The 22,412-nt window shown below is 45.3% G+C and overlaps 1 protein-coding gene across 1 annotated transcript in view; it reads left to right on the plus strand.

Annotated features, from left to right (window-relative positions):
• Positions 1-22,412, plus strand: part of HUNK (hormonally up-regulated Neu-associated kinase) — a 73,688-nt gene that overhangs the window by 23,930 nt on the left and 27,346 nt on the right. Inside the window, exon 2 of the mRNA XM_066599069.1 lies at positions 667-907. Coding sequence (XP_066455166.1) covers positions 667-907 — 241 coding nt within the window. The remainder of the gene's footprint in view (positions 1-666; positions 908-22,412) is intronic.

Below are 22,412 nucleotides of genomic sequence, written 5' to 3' on the forward strand. Positions count from 1 at the left end.
ATAGTTTTGGTTACTTTTTGCCCACATTGAATCAGATCAGTCTTGGGTAACATCTACGTTTCCAGATGGAGGTTTGCTTTGCTTTCGGAGGCCAGGTTGACCACTGTGTCTTATTTCGGGTAGTCCAGCCTTCACCGCCCCCCCTTATAGAAGTGACTAAGGAGTGTGTGAAGGAAACACAGGCTTTTGGCTGGCTGCAGGCACTGGAGGAGGAGGGGGAAGGATTTGAAAGGGGTTTGTTCAGGGTTGCTGAGCTTAGATCACATCTGTTCCTGCCGCCTGTGATGGGATTAAATTACTGCACATTCTGAGTGAATGAGGCTCTTTAGACAGGGAGCCCTCAGTCACTGCACCTCTGTCCTGCCTTCTCTGCCTTCCCTTCCTTTACTCCAGGGCTGTGCATTCATTAGCAGAGCGGCTGGGACTATCAGGGATCATGTGCAACCACCCACTCTGATTGTGCTCTCCATTCATTAAATAGAGAGCAGTGCCCGCTGCTACCGCCTGGCACAGGCTCATCTGGATCATGCACAGTAGTAGAGCTTGCACTCAGCTGCTGCTGAACCCTTGGCGGATCTATTAGGACTTGCAGGGCTATTGAACTTCTTAGAGCTACCAGGGTTACTGTACTTCTGATCTGACCTGTGGACCCTCTGTCTCCTCCAGGATGCCCGCTGCAGCCGGAGATGGCATCAGTGAATCTCCACCAAGGTTCATGCTTGGGGAGAAGCCCCCAGTGCAACTTGAAGACTCCTTCCTGCCAGCCTGCGTGAGCAACGTGTCCCGGGATACCCTGCGCAACTTCCAGCACACCAAGAGAGTGGGCAACTACCTGATTGGGAGGAAGCTGGGAGAGGGCTCTTTTGCCAAAGTCAGAGAAGGGCTGCATGTGGTGACTGGAGAGAGGGTAAGTGAGAGGCAGCAGAGTGCTGTCCTGCAATGCATGGGGGAAGAGGGGGGGGGGGGGGGGGTTAAGAATGGATACATTGTATAGTATTGTTTCCATAGTTCATAAATATATTGTGTTATATAAACACAGTTGCAAGAAAAAGTAAGTGAACCTCCTGACTGACCTGGATTTTTATATTGATTACTGTTATGTCGTCTGATTGTCATCTAAGTCACAATTAGGCTGCGTTTACACGTGGCGGTTTTTGTTGCCGTTTTTGAACCACAGTTAAAAAACCACATTTTTTAAATGCACGCGGTTTTAAAAAAATGACATATGTCAAAAAAAGAAGTTGTTAAAAACTGCCGCTTTTTGGGCGCGTTTTTTAATTGCGGTTGAAAATGGCAGCAAAAACGTCACACGTGAATGCATCCTCATAGGAAACGTGATAATAACCAGTAAACGCAAAGATCTGTAGTTTTCATGTCTTCTGTTGAGCACATTTTAGTGCAGAAATCCAGATCATTCCAAAGGGTTCACTTACTTTTTTCTTGCAACTGTATATTTTCCTGCATGAGTAATACATTATGTCGTTCCATAAAAACTGAAGTTTAACACCTTCAGTGCCGAGTGCTGCATACACCGCAGTACCGGCATGCATCGTATTATAGTATGTATGGTATTACATAAATACAGTGGCAAGAGAAAAGTAAGTGAACCCTTAAGAATTCCCTGTTTGTCTGCATTGATCACTAATATGATGCGGCCTGATTGTTTTCTAAGTCACAATTATAAACCGACACAATGTAACTAAACTAATAATACGCAAAGAGTTGGACATTTCAGGTCTTTTATTGAGCACATTCTAGTAGTAATCCGTGCAGAAAGGGTTCACTTACTATATTTCTTGCAACTCTATATTTGCCTTTGTGACTTAAACTATTTTGTTAAATAAAAATTAAAGTTTAACCTACACAATACTGAGTATACACAGGCATCATATTATAGACATACAGCTGGAAGAACAAGTAAGTGAACCCTTTGGAATGACCTGGATGTCTGCCTTGATTACAATGCGGTCTGAATTGGTTTGTCTATAATTGTGACTCGGCTACCAACTAAATGTAATAATTCACAGAGTGGTACATTTGGGGAGCATCCATTGACTTCAATAGGTTAATTGGCACAAGCGATGTTTGGCAGCTGCAGTGTCAGATCGATGTTCGCATGGATTATTTTTGGCCAATTCTGTTTCAGAATCTCCCATTATTCCTTATGGGAGTACAAAAGATTTGCATTGCATTCACACGTAAAAGCAGGTTTAATGCGAGTGTGAAGTGAGTGAAAATTGCGTGTACCATGAGAAAACCGCATCGCACTTGTATAGAAAGCCGCTGGCTTACAAGAGTGATGTTAGCCTGCGTTTCTCAGACCGCGCTCGCCCATGTGACTGCACTCTCACACTGGCGATTTCTTGTGCGCTTTTCTGTGTGTTGCGAGATTCATAGGACAATAGCCCGTCATTTTAAATGGGTCTATTTAAATGTGCGATCTTTCTCTCGCAGTGATGCACACGGCCGGGTCACATTCTGCATATGAAATCCGGCTGTGACCCCGACCCCGTGTACCCGCAAAATCTGTACTGCGGATGACCGTAGACGCTCACTGTCGGTCATGTGCAGTACAGAATTGGAAAAAAACTGTATTTCCTGTGCCGCCACTAGGCAATGACGCGGATACACTTGGCCCATCCGCAATGTTAATTGCGGATGGGCTGCGGGTCGGATGGACTCCATTGACTTTTATGGAGGTCGTTTGCATCAAAAAGAGCATGATGCGATTTTTTTTTTTTCCTCCGCTTGCGCAATATGCAATTTGTTTCCGCGAGTGTGGGAAAAAAAAAAGCGTAAGTACAAATTTCAATGCATTCGATTTGCTGCAGATCCTCCATGCGGATGCCGACTGCGGATTCCGCAATAGGCGTCTGGTCATGTGAAGCCGCCTTCTATTGACCATTTCCAGTAGGATCTGCGATCCCGCCGATGATACAGGGGGTGCGGGGAGCTCAGGGTTTTCATTCTTTCTTTCTCTGACTTTGAATGCTGTGAAATGCATATTGGTGTCGGTCGGGGCTGAGGACGGTGCGGCTTCGATGGCTGGGTGCATCGGGAGGTTAATCCATTGATTTCCTTGGAGATTCCCCGTTGGGCTCAGGATTTAACCTCTGCTTGGTGTCAATTTATTAAAATAACAGACAGTTTAATCTTAGGAGAAGGAGGTGGTGGGGGGGGGGGGGTTACCACCCAGAATAGGGTGACCAGACGGCCGTGTTAACTAGGATGCATGTAAATGACAAGAGCTGTACTGAATTAGTAGATGTTCTGTATGTTATCTGCTAATTATATAGTCTCAGCATTGTACAGAGACGACTCTGAGCCCCTGTTTCTCTGTGTGGGGGTGCTTAGTATCTTCTAGCTAAATGCTTCAGCACTGCCACCTTTCCAGAATCCCATTGAAATGAATAGGGCAGAGGTGCTCACGCATGGGATGCACCAGAGATATCTTGGGATCAGTGGTCAGACCCCACCAATCAGCCCTTTTAAGCATTTTTTTCAACAAATTGCCTTTATTACTCTGCAGTTTCCTTATCTTTCATACACTTTAAAGGGGTTTTCTGGCCCTAAACTATTGAGCTATACTTGGGATAGGTCATCAATCGTTAATTGGCAGTGATCCCCAATGATCAGCTGATCAGGTAAGCACTGCTGTCACTTCAGTCCATTCTGAACTGCACTGCGCCGTACATTGTATAGTGGTTGTGATTGGTATTACAGCTCAGTTGCATTCACTTGAATTGGACTGAGCTGCTCTCATGTGGCCAATGAACATGACATCACATGCTTGAGAAGAGGGGCAGCGCTCACTCAAGCATCACAGCTTCTTAAATTAGTTGATCAGCAGGAATCCTGAGTGGCAGACCCCCACCAATCAACTATTAATGACCTATCAAATTGTATAGTTTAGTGCTGAAAGCCCCTCTAATGAAGAGTGACTGCATTCACATCACTCCTGAGTCATGAATGGATACCAGGAACCCTCTTCTCTGCATCAGTCCCCTGGTTGAGCTCCCACCATTGCAGTTCTGTGTCATATCTAGTGCATATGCCATGGAAAGAATTATGGGTGGCACGGTGGCTCAGTGGTTAGCGCTGGGGTCCTAGGTTCAAGACTAACTTAGGGCAACATCTGTATGAAGTTTGTATGTTCTCCCCATGTTTGCGTGGATGTCTTCTGCTTTTCCTCCACACTCCACAAACCTACAGATTACCATCCTCCTGCTTTTCGTTTTCTTTCAACAGCTGGTACTGTCTAATGTATCTACAACAAGCCTGGGAATGCTGGGTCTGTGGGAAGCCTTAGGTGGTCCCATTCTGAGAGGAAGCGCCTCCAGCTGTAATAGCTGCACACCTTCTGGGAGCTTTTACTCTGCACACCTGGCTTAACAAAAGCTGGTAAAACAATGACGCGGTGCAAGTGTGCAATTAGGTAGTTAAGAACAATGAAGATAAGTCCGTGATCACTGTATCCTTTATTCAAGGACTTCTAAAGACCCTAACAACTTCGATACTTTACCCCCCAACCCTTCCGCTATTGTTTGCATCGCCCATCCTTTGCATCATTTACCAGTCTGATGTTAGTGTTGGAGAATCTATAGTCGCAGGGCACCTTCCTCTTTGATGGACTTTCCATTGTTTAGTATATTAGGGAATTGCATTACCAGCAATTTCCCAATGTAATTCTGCGACTTGCTGTAAATTGCTCCCTTTCTGGGTAGATGGGAGCTGGCATGAAGATTAAACCTCCTGTCGGCGGCCCTTTCTGATTCTGCCAGCTGCATTCCGTCAGTGGAGCGCAGAGGAGTTGTCACGATGACCATCCGCACTTTAAGGGTCCTTTTTACGGGGCCAATTTTTGGTCATAAATGGGATATGCGCCAAAATAGGACACGCTGCGTTTTTTTTTTTACGCAACTGAAAGTCATGTAAAGATACGCCCGTCTGAGGATTCAGCAGTGTATGACGGGCGTAATACGCTGCGCAAATACACCCATGTGAATGAGCCTCTAGAGGGCAGAGTATAGAGTATTAGCGGGACGAAGGATTGTCCATATGACCCTTGGTCCTCACACATCTAGCGTTGGTCAGCAGCACATCTTCCTGTTCACATGGGGAGATGTAGAGCCAACCAGCGAGCATTTTTATGCTTGCACAAAAGCAATGAACAGTTGGCAAACAAATATACATGCCCAATAATCAGGTCCTTAAAGCAACCCTCCAGTTTGGGGACAAAGCCTTGTCCTGGGTTCAGAGGCGGCAGTTACATTACCTGCTGTTGGTCTTTTACGCTGAAGCTCCTTTGATCCGCTGGTCCCAGGTCCTATTTTCAACTGTCCAAGGTGCTGATGCAGTCCTCAGACTACCTAATCCCCTAGACTACCAATGCACTCTGATTGGCTACCACTGGTCACATGATCACTGCTGGCTAATCGGAGCAGTGCATAGTGTACGTTGGGAAACTAGAAAATCACAGTGGCCATCTAGATGGCTGAAAACAGAATCCCAAACAAGTAGATGAGAGGGACACTGATATAGAAGGATGACCGTCCCCAAATTGCTGGAGTGCTTTAAGGCGACTCCTTTGCTTTCTCCATTGACCCAATACAGGAGGCACCCAGTGAGTGCGCCTACTGGGACTTCGCCTTCCCACAGCCGCGCTTCCTATACCTTGAGTCTCTTGCTCTTGGACCAGGGCATTGTTAAGCCCAGTCACCAGAGTCACGTGCCCAGGATCTTTTGCCCAGCGCCCTTGGCATTTTATGCCAGTTACTGGCATCTACATGCTTCATCTTATGCTGGTTGCCCATGAGAGCACTTATGACAGCTATTTGGGGTCATACATATTCAATACTAGCCTGGAATTGAATTTATGGACAAATTACTCCGAAATGAAAAAAATGCCTCAAACTATCTTTATGCACAATTAACGAGGCCAAGACCGAACCAAGACATTTCCCACAAGAGAAACGTCTTACATACGATCACAGGAAGAAAACCAGTAACACAATCCTTCTTCTTCTCGCTATCTTTATTGCTAGATGAGCGAGGAGGCTTGTTAGCGATACCTACTATTGCGGCTCATGTTTCCGTCCTCAGGGGGATTTTTGGGATTGCAGAGAGGGTGCAGATTTGGGGTTGGAGAGTTTTGTGCTGTTCTTGGGTTTTCTTGTAAGTTTCTTCTGTTGTTTCTGTGATTTGAATGAACGGAATAATCCCATGGAGCCCATCAGAGCTGGTTCGTGGGAGCCGTACAGCTGTAGAGCGCTAATTGGAAGCAGAAGGGGTTGCATCTAGATGGAGATCTCCGGGAAGATGGAATTGGGAGTAAACGGTCTGAGACGGAAACATGCTTTTCCTTATCTAGTCACCTGGGCCGCCTGCACACGAACAGATTTTTGCTGCGGAATCGGCGGCGGGCGTCCGCACTGCAAATACCGTAGTGCACTAAATTTACCACCAAAGCCCGCCTTGGATGAGCTGTTTCCATGTGAAGGCTTTTTTCAGTTGACCTCGATAAGCAGCTATATAAACTTTTGCGCCCGGTGTCCCTTCAGCTGCGGAGATCATCCCATTATACGGATACATTTTATAGTCCCGAGACTCAGCGCCATTTATTATATGTGATTACCCCTCAGAGGTCCCGCATTTATAAGCTTTCCATCCATCATCTTCCAAGACTCTTGACTTTATCGAGCTCTGTTCTGCGAGCATCCTATGGCCGGGTTCCAACATGCCTCTCACAAGCCCAAACGCCTCTAAACCTTTCAGCCCTTGTTATTTCGTGAAGCGTTGCAGATCCTCTGGCAGCTGCGCTCACCTTGCTTATAATCCCGCACCTGGGAAGACTTACATTTGGTGTGTACTCGGGTCTGCCCATTATTTCCTTAGAATAAACCCAGGATAATGCTTTAATATAGGTCACAAGTTCAAGAACACAGAGGATGAAGGGCGAGACGTAATGATCACCCTGTTAACGTTTCAAAGGAGAGCCGGTAGCGTGAAGATCGGGCCGGACTGCGTCTGGGCGGCTGTTTCTTTTTTCTTCTTCTTTCATATATTCGGCGGGGAAGAGAATCCGTCAGCTTTTTATAAACTATCCCGATAATTTGGCCAACATGGCCATTTGGATAGTCATTGGACTCGATGATCATTTCCATATGATGGAGGTTTAATCTATTGGTTGGAACATTTACCTGCTGCGCTTCAATGATTTGCTTTAGTAGATGTGATTAAACAATATAGTAATGATGATAATTGGGTGAGAACTTCCAAGTTGAGGCGGTCGTTACTTGGCACCCGACTGTTGGATTGTTCATGGAAGAATGATTCCCACCATTGAAGAAATGTACTCTGTGATCACTTTATTAGACCCCCCATGTAGAAGCACTTCGGACCTCCTTCGGCCTTCAGAACTGCAGAAGTTCATCATGGTGTAGATTCCACCAGATGATAAAATTGTTCTGCAGGAATATCGGCCCCTGCGGACAGGAAGCTTCTTGTAGTTGCTGCAGGTTAGATGGGGGTCTGACATGTTCTGACCGGCTGACAGGAAGGGGTCAGCGATTCATGCTGCTTGCACCAAATTCTGACTTTCCATCAGCAACAGAAATCTGCATCCATCTGACCAGGAGATGTTTTTCCGCTGCTCAGTGATACAAGTTTTGCACTCTTTTGCCCGCTGGAGTCTCATCTTTCTGTTTCTCTTAGACACAATGGCGCTGGAACTGGTCGTCTGCTGTTATAGCCCATCCGTGTGGAGGAACGACGAGTTGTGCATTCGAACACAATAGTTGGCGCTCCAGCGTTGTATTTGGGCCGCTCTTGACTGTTCAGCGCCTGTTCATGAGAACTATTCCTGACATCCTCCTCTGACCCCTTTCAGTGATAAGTTGTTTCTGTCCATGGAATCCCATTTCACTGGATTATTTTCCTTGATCGCGCCATTCTCGGTATACTCTCCACACCGTTACATGAGAAAACCCCCACGCGGTTAGCGGTGAGACCCCGGCTAGTCTAGCACCGATGACCGGCCTCGTTGGAAGTCGCTCTGATCGCTGGATTTTCCCATCTAATGTGGATTCACACTAAAACTGATACACGGAAAACTTGTCACGTGATTTTATGCCGCACTCCGGGGTCACGGGGAGAATTACCGTACAGGGAAGCGCCAATCATGAGGGGGTCTAATAGACGGGTCATTCAATGTATTTCTGCAAACTGTCAGATGGGAAGTCTTTGCATCTACGAGCAGCTTTAGACATGATTTAGTGAGACCCCCAAGTGTTAATCTCTGTGACTCGGGCTCTTTTGCTCCTGCATTCGGTATAATGTAAAGTCCAGAGGTTTGGACTGCAGACCTTCTCTCGACCATGGTGCAAGTGATAATATAATATGAGATTGGTTATTTGCTTCCAATATTCCTAATGCAGATGCATAGTGATGCCAGTCCGACATGGATGCTGTTTTACTGAGCTAAATGTTTATCACCATAGACTTCAATGGTGATCTAAGTTTGGATGACTCAAACCATATGAGGTTCAGGTCTTGTGGTCAAAATATGGACCATAAACCTGGTCTACAAAATTGTGACTTTGGCATATACTGTTAGGAGGTCAGAATCTCCATACGCCCACTTGTACCTTCGGCAGGAAGTCTTGGTGGGGTGACTTCATTCATAAATAAAGGGTCCTCCCATGGCCATTCCTCGTTAACGTGGCTTCCTTGTATGTCTCTTGCCCAGGAACTGATTTAGTAAGTGTGACAGTATTTTACCTCTCATGATCCAGCAGTTCCGATACTTTGTGTCCTAATCTCCTCAATGCAATGTTCTTTCTATATCCCAAGTTTACTAAATCCATGTTGGATGGTTTTCAAGTACCTTTGCTTGTAATGGTTTCTATGAATAGACGCCGGATACTTTTCATTGGGCGAATAAGAATAGACTGAGACTTGGGAATTGTCCCTTCTTCTGTAAGGGCCGTGTTATCTGTTAACTGTTCTGTTCCCGACAGCTTGCCTCGTGCCCATCACCGTAGATGTGGAGCGTCTTCTCCTACCCTGGAAGAAATAAGCCTTGACATCTCCTATATTCTCCCCTGATTTCTCAGAAGCCGGAGTGTCTCCGCGGTGCAGATAATACAGAGAGAATATTCTGTTTGACTTGTTACTGACTATAAATGTTCAAGGTCATCTGTTGGAGGGTTCCTTCTGGCAAGAGATGTTCAAGGTGATGGCAAGGCCTCCAGAGTGTTGTGTATTTCATAAAGGCGACATTCGGCCATATTGGACTGGATGGACAAGATTGGGGCTGTGTTTTGGAAATAAATTGGTTTTAATAAGTCAACAAGAGCTGCTCCTACAATTACCGGTGCCGGAAACTACACGGGTTGAAGCTAACTGCTGCCGCCTTGTAACTCGGTGTGTTGCGGGCAGCCAATCAGCTGATCGGCCGGGGTACAGAGCCGTGGACGCCAGTGAGCAATAGTATTTGCCTGGAAACTCCTTTAAAGGGGTTGTACCAACATTGCAAGTTATCCCTTATCCACAGGATTAGGTTAACTTGCTGATTGGTGGGCTTTTCGAGAATGGTGGAGTCATGTCCCCCTACTCCCACCCCCACCCCCCAGTCGTCCTAATTGTGGTGTTACTGTACTCCCCACAATGAAAAGACTGAATGGAGCGCCGGTTGCACAAGACCTGAATGGCACCCGCTTGGGTACGTCTGCCAGCTGTACGCTTGGCCATGGCTCCATTCACAGTGACGTCATCATGAGGGAAGAAGCGACCTCCACGGTAACAGTCAAAGCAGGACAAGGAAGTACCGTCCTGGAGGTCGGCGGAGAAACCCCACCTATCAGCAAGTTATTCCCTATCCTATGGATATCCTGTAACTTGCAAACTTTAGAATAAGCCCTTTTATTGCTCCATGTAAAAGAACCCTTAGAGATGGTGTATTTAAATGGGCGAGCACGATATTGGTCCAAGAAACTCAAAACAATATCACGCTCACAAACATGCAAGTTTGCCTGCGAGTGCGATGCATTTTGCAAGAAAAACGCATTGTATCGCTGAACACGAAATTTCCACCTACATGAAAATCGCATTTATTTCTATAGGAAAACTACAATTCGCATCGCACTTACATGATGATCGCATCTGCACAGAAGTGTGATGCATTTTTTTTACATTTCTTTCTTAGTCCCATAGGATATAATGGGCGATATTGCCCAAAAATAGGACATCCTGTGATCTTCTATCCTGCAGCATCGCTGCAAGAGAAAAATCACCCGTGGAAATAAGCCAATTGGAAATAATGGGTTTTATTTTCTCCCAAAGTTGACTTGCAAAGACCGGTTTCACATCTGCGTGGCAACGTCCGGCTGGAAGTAACGTCACAGATCCAGCTCTAAATGCCGGAAGAGAAAGCACTGCTTGCAGCGCTTTTTCTTACGTCCAAAAGCCGGGGAGCTGGGCGAAAAGCAGATGGCCCGTATTATAGTCAATGAGGTCCGTCCAGCGCTATTCAGTTCTGTCCCGAAGGAACGCAGAACTCCGGGCGCTGATGTGACACCGCTCAGAGCTGCTGCCTTGGTTTGTAACGCCGTTGTGTCTACTTCACGGTTTTCTCACTTTTCTTTATCCTACATTACGATAGACGACACGACCGGAACTCAAGTCTTGCAAAACCATATTTCGCTGTGTATATTCAGACATCTACCTGTGTGCAAAACTGTCCTTCAGAGGACTATAGTATCTGCTCTTGGACTTACCCCGACAATGACCCTGCAGTGGAAGGGCCTGGCGTTACATAAGGCTCCGCTGGCACTTGGCTGGAGGTGCCGCTAGCTGACGCATCAGATCTACACCTGGAAGTCTGTAATCTGGTTATGTAACAGCAGGCAGGTAACGGCATAGGAGGAGATTTATACATAAGCCTCTTGATGAATCGCTTCCTCATCATCTTATGGCTGATTAATTCCATCACGCTGTACCGCCTGGCTGCAGCTCGTGTTTACTCTGGCCGTGGATCTTCACATCTCCAGCCACTCCTTGGCAGATTCTTATTTTCCTCCCCAAGAGATTGAAGAAACACGTATTTGACCACAAACTCAAACATTGATTCAAGGATGGAAGACTTTCAAACATTGAAGGGTTTTTACTAAGATTGGCATTTCTTACGCCCGTCAAAAACCGAAGTCCATTTGCGTAAGATGCGTCAGATTTATTAAGAGGCGACAACTTTTAATAAACTTGGGCATCTTTGGGCCGTCCGTGTGCCAGAAATATCAATCTATGCCTGCCATGAGCTGTATAGACTTGCGCTATAATTTCTATCATAGTTACGGTAAATCTGCCCCCCTTATCTGGACACTTTTCAAAAGTGATCGCGAACTTCTGTTCCTCTATAGTGCGCCCAAAAATGTGTGACTTTTATACGCCAGAGAAGTGGCATTAAAGTGACCCTCCAGTTTCAGGACAGAATCGGTGGAGGAGTATATTACCTGCAGCTGGTCGTCTTTGCCATTTTCTCTGATTGACCGGTTCCTGTTTCTGGCCATCCAAGATGGCCGATGCAATCTTCAGACTACTTCTGTAGCTAAAAGTAACTGGTAAATTGGAGGAACGTCAGAGAGAAACAAGTGCAGCTTCTTGTGGAGCTACATGAATCCTTCTCCTACTGTCTCCTCCCCTCTTATGTTCCGAGGCACTGCTGTCCGACCATAGGTGCCACCACCTTAGTTCTGCTACTGTATCTATGTACTGAGGTTGATTTCTGATCTGTTTATGTGCTGCTTTCTGGGACCATATTTGTTATGATCTTGGTTCTGGGGCTGTATTTATGTTATAAGCTTGATTCTGGTATTGTTCCTATGTACTGAGCTTGGTCATGGTGCTGTATTTATTCGTTGAACTGTTATGGTGGGGAAGCGGGTGCTACTATATTGCCGCTTTCTATACAACCAGAATACAGCACTATATATATAGTTTTATTTCTTGTGATGGAGGGGGTGGCACAGCTGAAATTCTTTACAAGGTGCCATCTACCCTCAGTCCAGCAATATAAATTTCCATGTAGGTTTCACTAGCGTACATTCACACTCTCTATCTAACTCTATGAATGGCCGCATTACTACACATAGCTTATTTGCCCGGGTAAATATTCCAGCAAGTACAGCTTTACCCTCAGTAATTGTCAGCATTAACACATATTCCTGCCAGCAGGTAACATGCTATACATTGTATCCAACTGGACCCTATTAAACATCATCATTTTTGTAAGGTTCAGATGGGCGACCCCCTTACACATGCCCCCTGCCATCCACTGCATTTAGCCCCTTGACATCAAGACCTTTGAAGGAGATGCCGGGAATTGTGTCGATCAAGTGATCTTCTGTGTCCAAGACGTGAAACGCGGGTCGCATAGCAGCGAGAACTGTTTGTTCTGCACGAGGTCCCTTTATACATTGTGCACAAAGGAAATGCACACGCGTGACGTTCGGCTGCTCATTCTTATTCCAAAGCTTCATTCCTGTGTTCGGTTGGAAGTCTATAAAGACGAGATGCCCCCTCACTTCCCTCTCTGCTTAATGAGTGTTTGTGATGCAGATTATTCAGAATTGGACCTTTTTATAATGAATTTCTAAAAATATCCGAGCGTTTCTACGAGATTAATAATAAGTGGCTAAAAATACATCCTCAATAACAAAAGGGCATTTATTCTGGACCCTTCGCCCAAGGTTTGTGTCAATCAGGCAAGAAAAGAACATCGCAGGGCGGGTTTTATAATTTTTTTTTAGCCTCGCAGACAGTGAAATGTCATTACTGAGCCATTCTGTACCAGACGCACAGGATTACCGGAGGCTCGAAAGTTACCAAATCCTGCCGATGAGCGGGTTGTAGTCAGGTCAAGAGTCAGACGTGTCGGTGTGTTCCAGTAGTGTCTTCTGCGTGTCCGTGTAGTGATTATACGCGCTTAATCCATAAAATGGGACAAGTACAAAATAGAGTGCAGGAAATGTAGACGGTATCCAGTGAACTCTTGCCTGAGTGCCCATAGAGACAACACCTTGCAAAAAGTACCAGGACTTGGTGCACATGTTGGTTGTGAAGTGTCCATGTGGGAGTGGGGGGTCTCTGGATGGATCGTTCCCCTGATCTGGACTGGGGAGTCTCTAGTGGGGTCATGTATACCTCATCTTCCAGGCATCCCCATTGCTGGTACGGCTGATTATCTTGTCCAGCAAAATGGAAGCATTCACAGGAAACTTGGTGCGGCACTGTTCACCCGAATACCGGGTATCTTCTTCTCTTTCGGCGTTCACCTTCACTTCAGGCCTAGCCTTTTCTTCGATGGTGGCGGAACCACTGCACTATAGGTTTGCTGCGTCACAACAAGCTAGCGCCTCTCTTCCTGCTTTTGCATTTAGGCCTCTCATGCGCCGTTACACTTGTTCCTTGCTAGCGTGGCGTCCTTCTACACCGGGTGCACTCTTCTTATTCCCACTGGTATCATCCCACGTCTGACCCTCTGAAGAGCCTATAATACCCTTAGCTCACTACAGAGAATTCAACCCTTTACCGCTTGATCTTCACAACACTTTGCTTGAAGAAAGAAGTTAAGATGTTGGAGTCGGAGTGGGGGTTCCTTGGACGCGCCAGAGGACATGATTCTGAGAGTCCACCCTCCATCTACACAGAACATGTGCACGTAGAATTACATTGTGGTCTTTGTAGTCATCGCTGGGTTTACAGTTGGTGGTGCACAATGCAGGTTCCAGAACACGATGCAGCAGATGGAGTTACCAAAAATGTGCAATGTTTATTGAAGAACACAGAAGGACAAGTAAGGAGTATAGATATAAACTAGCAGGTCGCTGGATTTTTCCATCTAATGTGGATTCACACTGAAACTGTGATTTGTCACGTGATTTTATGCTGCGCTCGGGGGTCACGGGGATACATTCCAACTCTTTCCAGCTGTAATAAAGGTCCAGGGGCTCTAATAATGTGGCCATTAAGTATCAGTTCTTCATGTTTTTGTGGGTCCCTGATAAAAAAAAATTGTTTGCAAATTTTGACTTTATCACAAGAACATTGTTACATGCTGTTGTTCCACCCAGCTGGGAGCTTTAATGATATATTGGGTTACTGATCTGCAGTTCGGGCTCCGGTATCACAGTCCAGCCTCAGTAAAGTTTACATCATTTTTCTATTAGAATCCCTCCCTGCTATTTTAATCTGAAAAATACATTTCAATGTGTGAGGAAATCGGAGTATTCCAAATTGCTAACAGAGGGAAATAACTCGGTAAACCCTCGGCGGTTTGTTTTTCTTTTGGATTGAGTTTCCATCGTAGCTGAAGCCCTCTCATTATTAGGGGCTATCAGGTTGCTGCTTTCCGTTCTGTACAAAAGACAGATTTTTTTTTTTTCAGGGACTGCATCCGACTGCATGGAAATGTATGGAAAATCTCCAAAAAATGAAACGTAGTATTACAGATGGGCGAGGGATGTTTTTACTAGGAAAGTATTTATTTCAAACTTTTTTTTTTAACTAAAAATGGCAGTCTATAGGATTATTTATCTGTGATGCCAAGGAACATATATGGCCTCGATCCGAGATGGCAGAGTACCCTGGATGGTAACACCAGAAGTTCTCGTCAGTTGACCAGAGATGTAAATTTTTTTTTTTTTTTCCGGGCAAGTCAAGCCGATTTTGACATCATTCACTAAGTTTATAAGATTCGCCCAATAGTCCACCAAGTCGTCCATCTGGGAAAGTTGGTTGTTCTAGATTTCAACCTGTCGCAGGCAACTAACTCAATGACAGGAGGAGGGATGGAGGGAAGAGATCCAGAAAGGCTAGTCCTGAACTGACAACAAGTTTGTAAAGTTGGCAGATGAGGTGGATGCCATTACAGGGTTAGCCCCACTGCAGCACGACATGGCATCTGAACGCCAGGGAGATGACTGCTCAGGAAGGAAGGAATGGGGAGCGCCGGGCAGGCTAGACAGATCCCGGTAGTGGGTAGTTGGGGGACACCAGGGCAATCTGCCACAAAGACTGGGATCGTCGAACCTTGTGTTGTCTTCCTGGCGCTTGAGTTTCCCACATCACGGGGAGGGGCTGACAGATTACTGGGAGGTCCTGGTGAGGATCCAACGGTCATGGTACATATTAGCACCAATGACAAAATTAGAGGTAGGTGAAAAGTCAGGGAACGACGATGTAAGATTAGATCTTTTCCCAAAAATGAGGAAAATTAACTTCTACCTCATTGGGTCTTTTTTATCTTCCTATGGATCAACATTGCAGGAAAATAAGCTGAACTGGATGGACTCGAGTCTTTTTTTCAGCCTAAGATACTGTGTTACTCTGTAGTCTACGAGGAGCTCGTCCGCATGCCTGAAGCCCCAGTAACATGGGACAACTGTCAAGGACTTCAGTGCCCCATAGTCGATCATTGCTCAGTGAATGGAGTGCGTCGGAGATCGTTCCGGCCCGCATGCCTCAATTCACAGTAAACGGGACATTGCTGATAGAATGAAACGATGTGACAGAATACCAACGATTGTTAGGCCTGCATGAAAGAACCGATCGGCGATTTATGGCTGATCATTCTTTCTCTGCATGCGTTCACACCGCACGATTATCGTACAAGCCGCTCGATCCAATGAGTGATTTGTATGATGATCGTGTTGCGTAAAAGGGGCTCACTTGACTGAGTTTAACATTAACGTATATGGCAAGAATAACCTCTAAGTGGCCCACACACAGGGGACTAAACCAGTTATGTCAACTAAATTTAAAGGGACAGTAACTTTTCAGACAACTTCTGCTAGCTTGTGTTAGCCTCATCATTTCTGTAATATACTTGCATTAAAGGGGTTCTCCAGGACTTGTTGATGACCTATCCTCAGAATAGGTCATCAGTACTGTAGTTGGTCAGCATGGGGTTCACCGCTCAGGATCTGCACCAATCAGCTGATCACCGAAGTACACAGCGCCTGAAGCAGATGGCACTGTCAACATTACTGCAGGCACTATCCATTGGCCAAGGGATCAGCTGATCCTGAGCATTGCACCCCCGCAGATCAATTATTGAAGACCTCTCCTGAGGATAGGTCATCTATAGCAAAAGTCCCAGAGAATCTAATCAGGGTTCCTCGGCTTCAGTTATGATTGGAGATGAGCGAGCACGCTTGTTTAAGGGCGAGTACACAGTTACTCGATCGAGCAGCAGCCTTAAACGAGCGTGCTCGTTCATCTCTTGTTGTGATCATACATGCACCATCATTCTCCATTGACACTGCCTCTCACTTAAGATTGGTTTCTATAATAACTCTCATTCACATTAATGAAGAAGAACGTAGAAGTTGGATTTACAAGGGGCATTATAATTCTAGTGTCCTCTTATGTGGCAGAAGAGACTTTGAGTCCCTCAGGCACTCGGACACAATTGTCTACTGCCCCAGCACCCCCTATAGCTACTCCCCTATACGTGGCACAATTTTTGCAATGCACCACTGTCACACCAACAACAGTTTGTACAAAGAAACTTTTCAACTTTTCTGAATCCCTATTTTGTAGTACTATGGACTTCTTTCTCTGGCAGTTCAGGTTTGCCTGTGGGGAATACTCTATACATACAATACATGTTTGTACCCGTGACACGGCTTTTGTTATGAAGTCACCGTCTTATATCTGACCCGGGACACATGCGGCAGACGATGATCCGCTTGCCAGTAATCTGCTTCCAGTCTTGTCTGCCGTGTTGTTCTCCAAGTCATTTGCTAATCTTCCCCCTATGCGGTGATACTTCCTCGGCTCCCTTTGCTGAATAAGCAGGTTTGCCATTCATCAGCATTGGATACATTTGTAGCAACCCCTTTGTACGGGACGTTACCGGAGGCCAATATGCAGCCATTCTGTAGGACGTCTTGGTCTGCCATTCTGTGGACTTTGTGATGTTGGAAGCCTCCCAGACTTCTATATATCTCTGATCCGGTAGTCGGCGTGTAATTTCCTCGGTATGCACTTTCTCTATCCTGAGGGAAGCAAGTTTCTCTATAAATATTTTTACAAGAGTTGCAAGCGTTGCGCCGTATGGCAGTTCAGTGCTGGGTTGGTATTCTGCGGGTGATCACGGCATGGGATGAGAGTCGCAGCGCTGCCTGCAGAGCGTCTCTCCGCAGGAGCCTTGGCGTGTAAGCGTTTTCTGCAGAAACCTTCCAGGAGGGTAATATTTGTCACCGCACCAGGCGATGCATGCGTGATGTGCCAGCCTCACATAGAGGTGCCCTCCTCACCCGCGGGCTGCTACATGCTTTCACATCGTGCAGTGAAGATGCTGAGAGAACAGCTTTTTCAGCACCTCCTAATTGTAGGGTTCAGCTTTAATTTAAGTCAGCATTTACCAGTTAGTGGATTCTGGGGATTTTCCTTCTACACTGTTTTGTATAATTGGACTTAGCATCTCAATGGAGAATAACCATACACTGAATGGTTTATTAGAGACCCCCATCTAGTGGCATTGGACTCCTTTTTGCCTTCAGAACCGCAGTAATTAGTCGTGGTGTAGATTCCACTAGACAATGAAATAGTTCTGCAGGAATATCGGCCCCTGCGGACAGGAAGCTTCTTGTAGTTGCTGCAGATTAGATGGCGGTGCTGACATGTTCTGATCGGCTGACAGGAAGGGGTCAGCGATTCATGCTACTTGTGCCAAATTCTGACCTTGCATCAGCATGGGGCAACAAAATTCGGACCAGGAGATGTTTTTACAAACTTTGCACTCTCTTACCCCCTGGAGTCTCGGCTTACTGTTTCCCTTAGACACAATGGTGCTGGAGCTGGTCATCTGCTGTTATAGCTCATATTTGCTAAAGAACGGCGAGTTGTGCGTTCGGACATATTAGTTGGAGCTCCAGCGTTGTATTCAGCTGACTGTGCAGCCTGTTGGTCAGAACGATTCCTGACATCCTCCTCCGACCCCTTTCGGTGACTAGTTGTTTCCATCCACAGGATTACCTCTCAGTGGATGTCTTTGCTCACGCCATTCTCTGTATACTCTCCACATTGTTACATGATAGAACCCCACACGTTTGGCAGTGAAATCCTGGCTCCGGTTAGTCCAGCACTGATGACCGGGCCTCGCTGGAAGTCACTCCAATAACTGGATGTTCCCATCTAATATAGATTGACATGGAAAACGTGTCACATGACTTTATGCTACACTTTGGGGTAACAGGGAGAACTTCAAAATAGTTAATTGCCAATTATGAGAGGGTCAGGAGATATAACAAAGTGGCCATTCAGTGTTGGTTACTTGGCTTCCTATGACACTGATTCTTGCCTGAGATAACATATATAAGCCCCATTTATTATCTTCTAATATTCACAGATTATTGGTGAAAGATATCACATAATTGATCTACCTAGAATTTCGGGGTCAATGGGAATAGATGCCTATATGATAAGTCGTAAAAACCCACCGATTCTGGCTGCATCAGTTGACGACTCAGGGGCCGCCTGACCTTCCCCCACTGGCAGATGGCGACTGTTTTCTACATGGCCGATGTCTTTGTGTTTGGCAGTGTTCTCCTTTTACCCTTTGAAATAAATACATAGTTGGGATATTAGTAACCGCACCCCTCCAGTCCACGGGCGGTGTCTGGTATAGCAGTTCGGTCTCAAGCGGCCCATGACGGCACACTGCTCGCTCCATTCTAGGCGGCTGGTTGGATGCTTGTGGTGTTTTTTCCCTTTATAGATAGAAATATGTCTTCCATTAACCGCGTATTTCCTGGTTTCGTGACCTTTCTGTCTTCCAACCTTAACTGTCATTCGATTTATGAAGAGAAAAATAGCTTTTTGTGAACTTTCCAACACTGGCAGCTATGTGGAAAAGTAATGGTTTCCGACAGCTAACCTACTTCTCACGTCCTCAACCTGTTCCTCAGACATAATTGAATCTAGCGGGCTGGAAGTCCTTGTAGGAAAGCCGCGCTTTTTTCATGCATCTAATCTTGGTGGGCAGAAGTGGAAGATCTCTTCTGACAGCGCAAATCACAGAACCTCTGCAGTCACATCTTCTCCTGCTGTTTGTTGGATCGACGAACTCTTCAAACCTTCTACCCAAAACTTTTGTGTGGCCACGTAGGGGTAAATCTGAGCTTCCAGCAAGAGTCCAATTATCTTTCCTTAAAGTGGGCTGGAATGGTGTTTTTAACAAAAAAAATATATATTTTTTGTATATTTTTGCATGTAGGATCCGTTGTTGGGTTTGTTAGTAAATGTAATCCGTTAGTCAATCACTTACAAATTGTTAACCTCATGTGATCCACATCTGAACCTTGGGTTTGTATACTGATCTTGTTTGAACTTGGTATCCAAAACCGAAGGCCAGGAACATGTGGGAACCAGTTTTACAACATGACTTGTATACCTTAGCTCATCCTGCGCCTCCACCCTCCCCAGGCTGAGGGCCATAAACCCGTAACCGGAGAATGTTCTTTCCAGGAACACGTGTGCAGCATCTTTACTGGGACTTTGTAACACTTGAAATCTCATTAATCTTACTGAATCTTATTAAAGCAGGATTTTTTTTTCTTTTACAGTTTTTAGAAGAATGCGTCAGTGTATTTAACAAACAATTAAGAGGAATTGCAAAAAAAAGTCAAAAAACTTTGTAAATGCAGTGAAATCTCTTTGTAATTGCACAGAAAAAGGGTCTTCTCAAATATGGCTGGTATGCATATAATATGGTGGAACTGAAATCTGTCACTGGTAATCTTGTCTGGATAAAGGAGTGGTCTTGCTCATTTTGTACTGATCCTGAGTTACATCCTGTATTATACTCCAGAGCTGCACTCCCTATTCTGCTGGTGGAGTCACTGTGTACATACATTACTTATCCTGTACTGACCCTGAGTTACATCCTGTATTATACTCCAGAGCTGCACTCACTATTCTGCTGGTGGAGTCCCTGTGTACATACATTACTTACCCTGTAGTGATCCTAAGTTACATCCTGTATTATACTCCAGAGCTGCACTCACTATTCTGCTGGTGGAGTCACTATGTACATACATTACTTATCCTGTACTGCTACTGAGTTACATCCTGTATTATACTCCAGAGCTGCACTCACTATTCTGCTGGTGGAGTCACTGTGTACATACATTACTTATCCTGTACTGATCCTGAGTTACATCCTGTATTATCCCCCAGAGCTGCACTCACTATTCTGCTGCTGGAGTCACTGTGTTCATACATTACTTATCCTGTACTGGTTCTGAGTTACATTATACTCCAGAGCTGCACTCACTATTCTGCTGGTGGAGTCACTGTGTACATACATTACTTGTCCTGTACTGATCCTGAGTTACATCCTGTATTATCCCCCAGAGCTGCACTCACTATTCTGCTGGTGGAGTCACTGTGTTCATACATTACTTATCCTGTACTGATCCTGAGTTACATCCTGTATTATACTCCAGAGCTGCACTCACTATTCTGCTGGTGGAGTCACTGTATACACACATTACTTATCCTGTACTGATCCTGAGTTACATCATGTATTATCCTCCAGAGCTGCACTCACTATTCTGCTGGTGGAGTCATTGTGTACATACATTACTTATCCTGTACTGATCCTGAGTTACAGCCTGTATTATCCCCCAGAGCTGCACTCACTGTTCTGCTGGTGGAGTCACTGTGTACATACATTACTTATCCTGTACTGACCCCGAGTTACATCCTGCATTATACTCCAGAGCTGCACTCACTATTCTGCTGGTGGAGTCACTGTGTACATAACATTACTTATCCTGTACTGCTCCTGAGTTACATCCTGTATTATACTCCAGAGCTGCACTCACTATTCTGCTGCTGGAGTCACTGTGTACATACATTACTTATCCTGTACTGCTCCTGAGTTACATCCTGTATTATACTGCAGAGCTGCACTCACTATTCTGCTGGTGGAGTCACTGTGTACATACATTACTTGTCCTGTACTGATCCTGAGTTACATCCTGTATTATCCCCCAGAGCTGCACTCACTATTCTGCTGGTGGGGTCACTGTGTACATACATTACTTATCCTGAGCTACCAGAGATGGTCAAGCAGGCGACTACCTCTCCAATGCATAGCTGATAAAAGTCAGTTTTGGTACAACCCCTTTAAGTACTCTTCTGCCCTGAACCCCATCACTTGGCCCTGTGATGCCCTCGCTTTGTACTTCTGCCATGAGGTCAGGAGGCAAAAACATTTTCAGCATTTATGTGGAAACTTCTGGTTATTTTCATTCATTTTAACTCTTCGCAGCCACAGTTGCACCTTCACATTTTCGGGATATTTGCATTGGGGGTTATTGAGAGGTTAAAAGCAAAATAGCGCTAAATAATTTACAATGTCTTCGCACTGAAGCAATAACTTTGCAGGGTTCGTATCTTCTGACCGGCTCAGTTCATTTAACACAAACCCTAAATTATTAATAAAACCCACATGAGGCTTTGGAGGGTACAGAGGACCGGCTGACTTCCAAAATCCCTGTGTAATTGGCCATTATGGCGTCCGCGCTAAAATAATATTATGAACTGCTGCGACCGGATTGTTAATTAAAACAATCAGCAGTTTGCGGATAGCTGGTGGTCTCTAATGGCTTTTTAACTAGGGCACAGGTCATGCGGGAGGGGAGCAGAACATCATTAGCTTTATCTGTCTACAACGGGGCACAGGCAGAAAAAGGAATTCCTTAAGCCAAAAGTCACGGTCGGGTAAAAAGATCAATAAGGGCTGCAAAATAATATTTTGGAATAATAAGGATTACAATTAAATTACAGACCGCTAACTGCGGCCATATATATATAATATTTGCTTGATTTTGTGATAACTTGCCAAGTCGTTATTTCTCTGGAAGAAAAGAAATTTTCCATAGCCAATTAGACCTAATTTACAAGTGTGAACATTCTGCGGGAGATATATTCCTTTTTGTTAGGAGGGCGCCCTGAAAGTAAGCTGAGCAGAGTCACAGAGTGTCCTTCTGAGATCAGCGATCGGGATCTGTGGAGAGACTTCGCAGTAAGTGTCCAGTTTCACTGCAGCACCTCCACAGGAAAAATGAAGTATTACACCATGTCCAATCAAATCAAAGAGTTGTCTGTGTAATGTAGGACAAGATGAGTCCTCCAGCGTGAAAAACACTCTTTGTAGCTGCTCTATGCTCACCAGATGAGGATCCTGAATAGAGGACCCCTCTCTGTTCAGAATTTCCTAATAAGGTGTTTGATAATGGACTAGAAAACCCCTCTGGACTGTTCTCAAGTGACGCCACCGTCCCCAACCCAGACTGATTTGACTGCACCTTTGTTCACATGCTGAGGTACCGTATCCTGGTCTA

Source organism: Eleutherodactylus coqui, chromosome 4, assembly GCF_035609145.1.
Source record: "Eleutherodactylus coqui strain aEleCoq1 chromosome 4, aEleCoq1.hap1, whole genome shotgun sequence".
Lineage (NCBI taxonomy): Eukaryota > Metazoa > Chordata > Amphibia > Anura > Eleutherodactylidae > Eleutherodactylus > Eleutherodactylus coqui.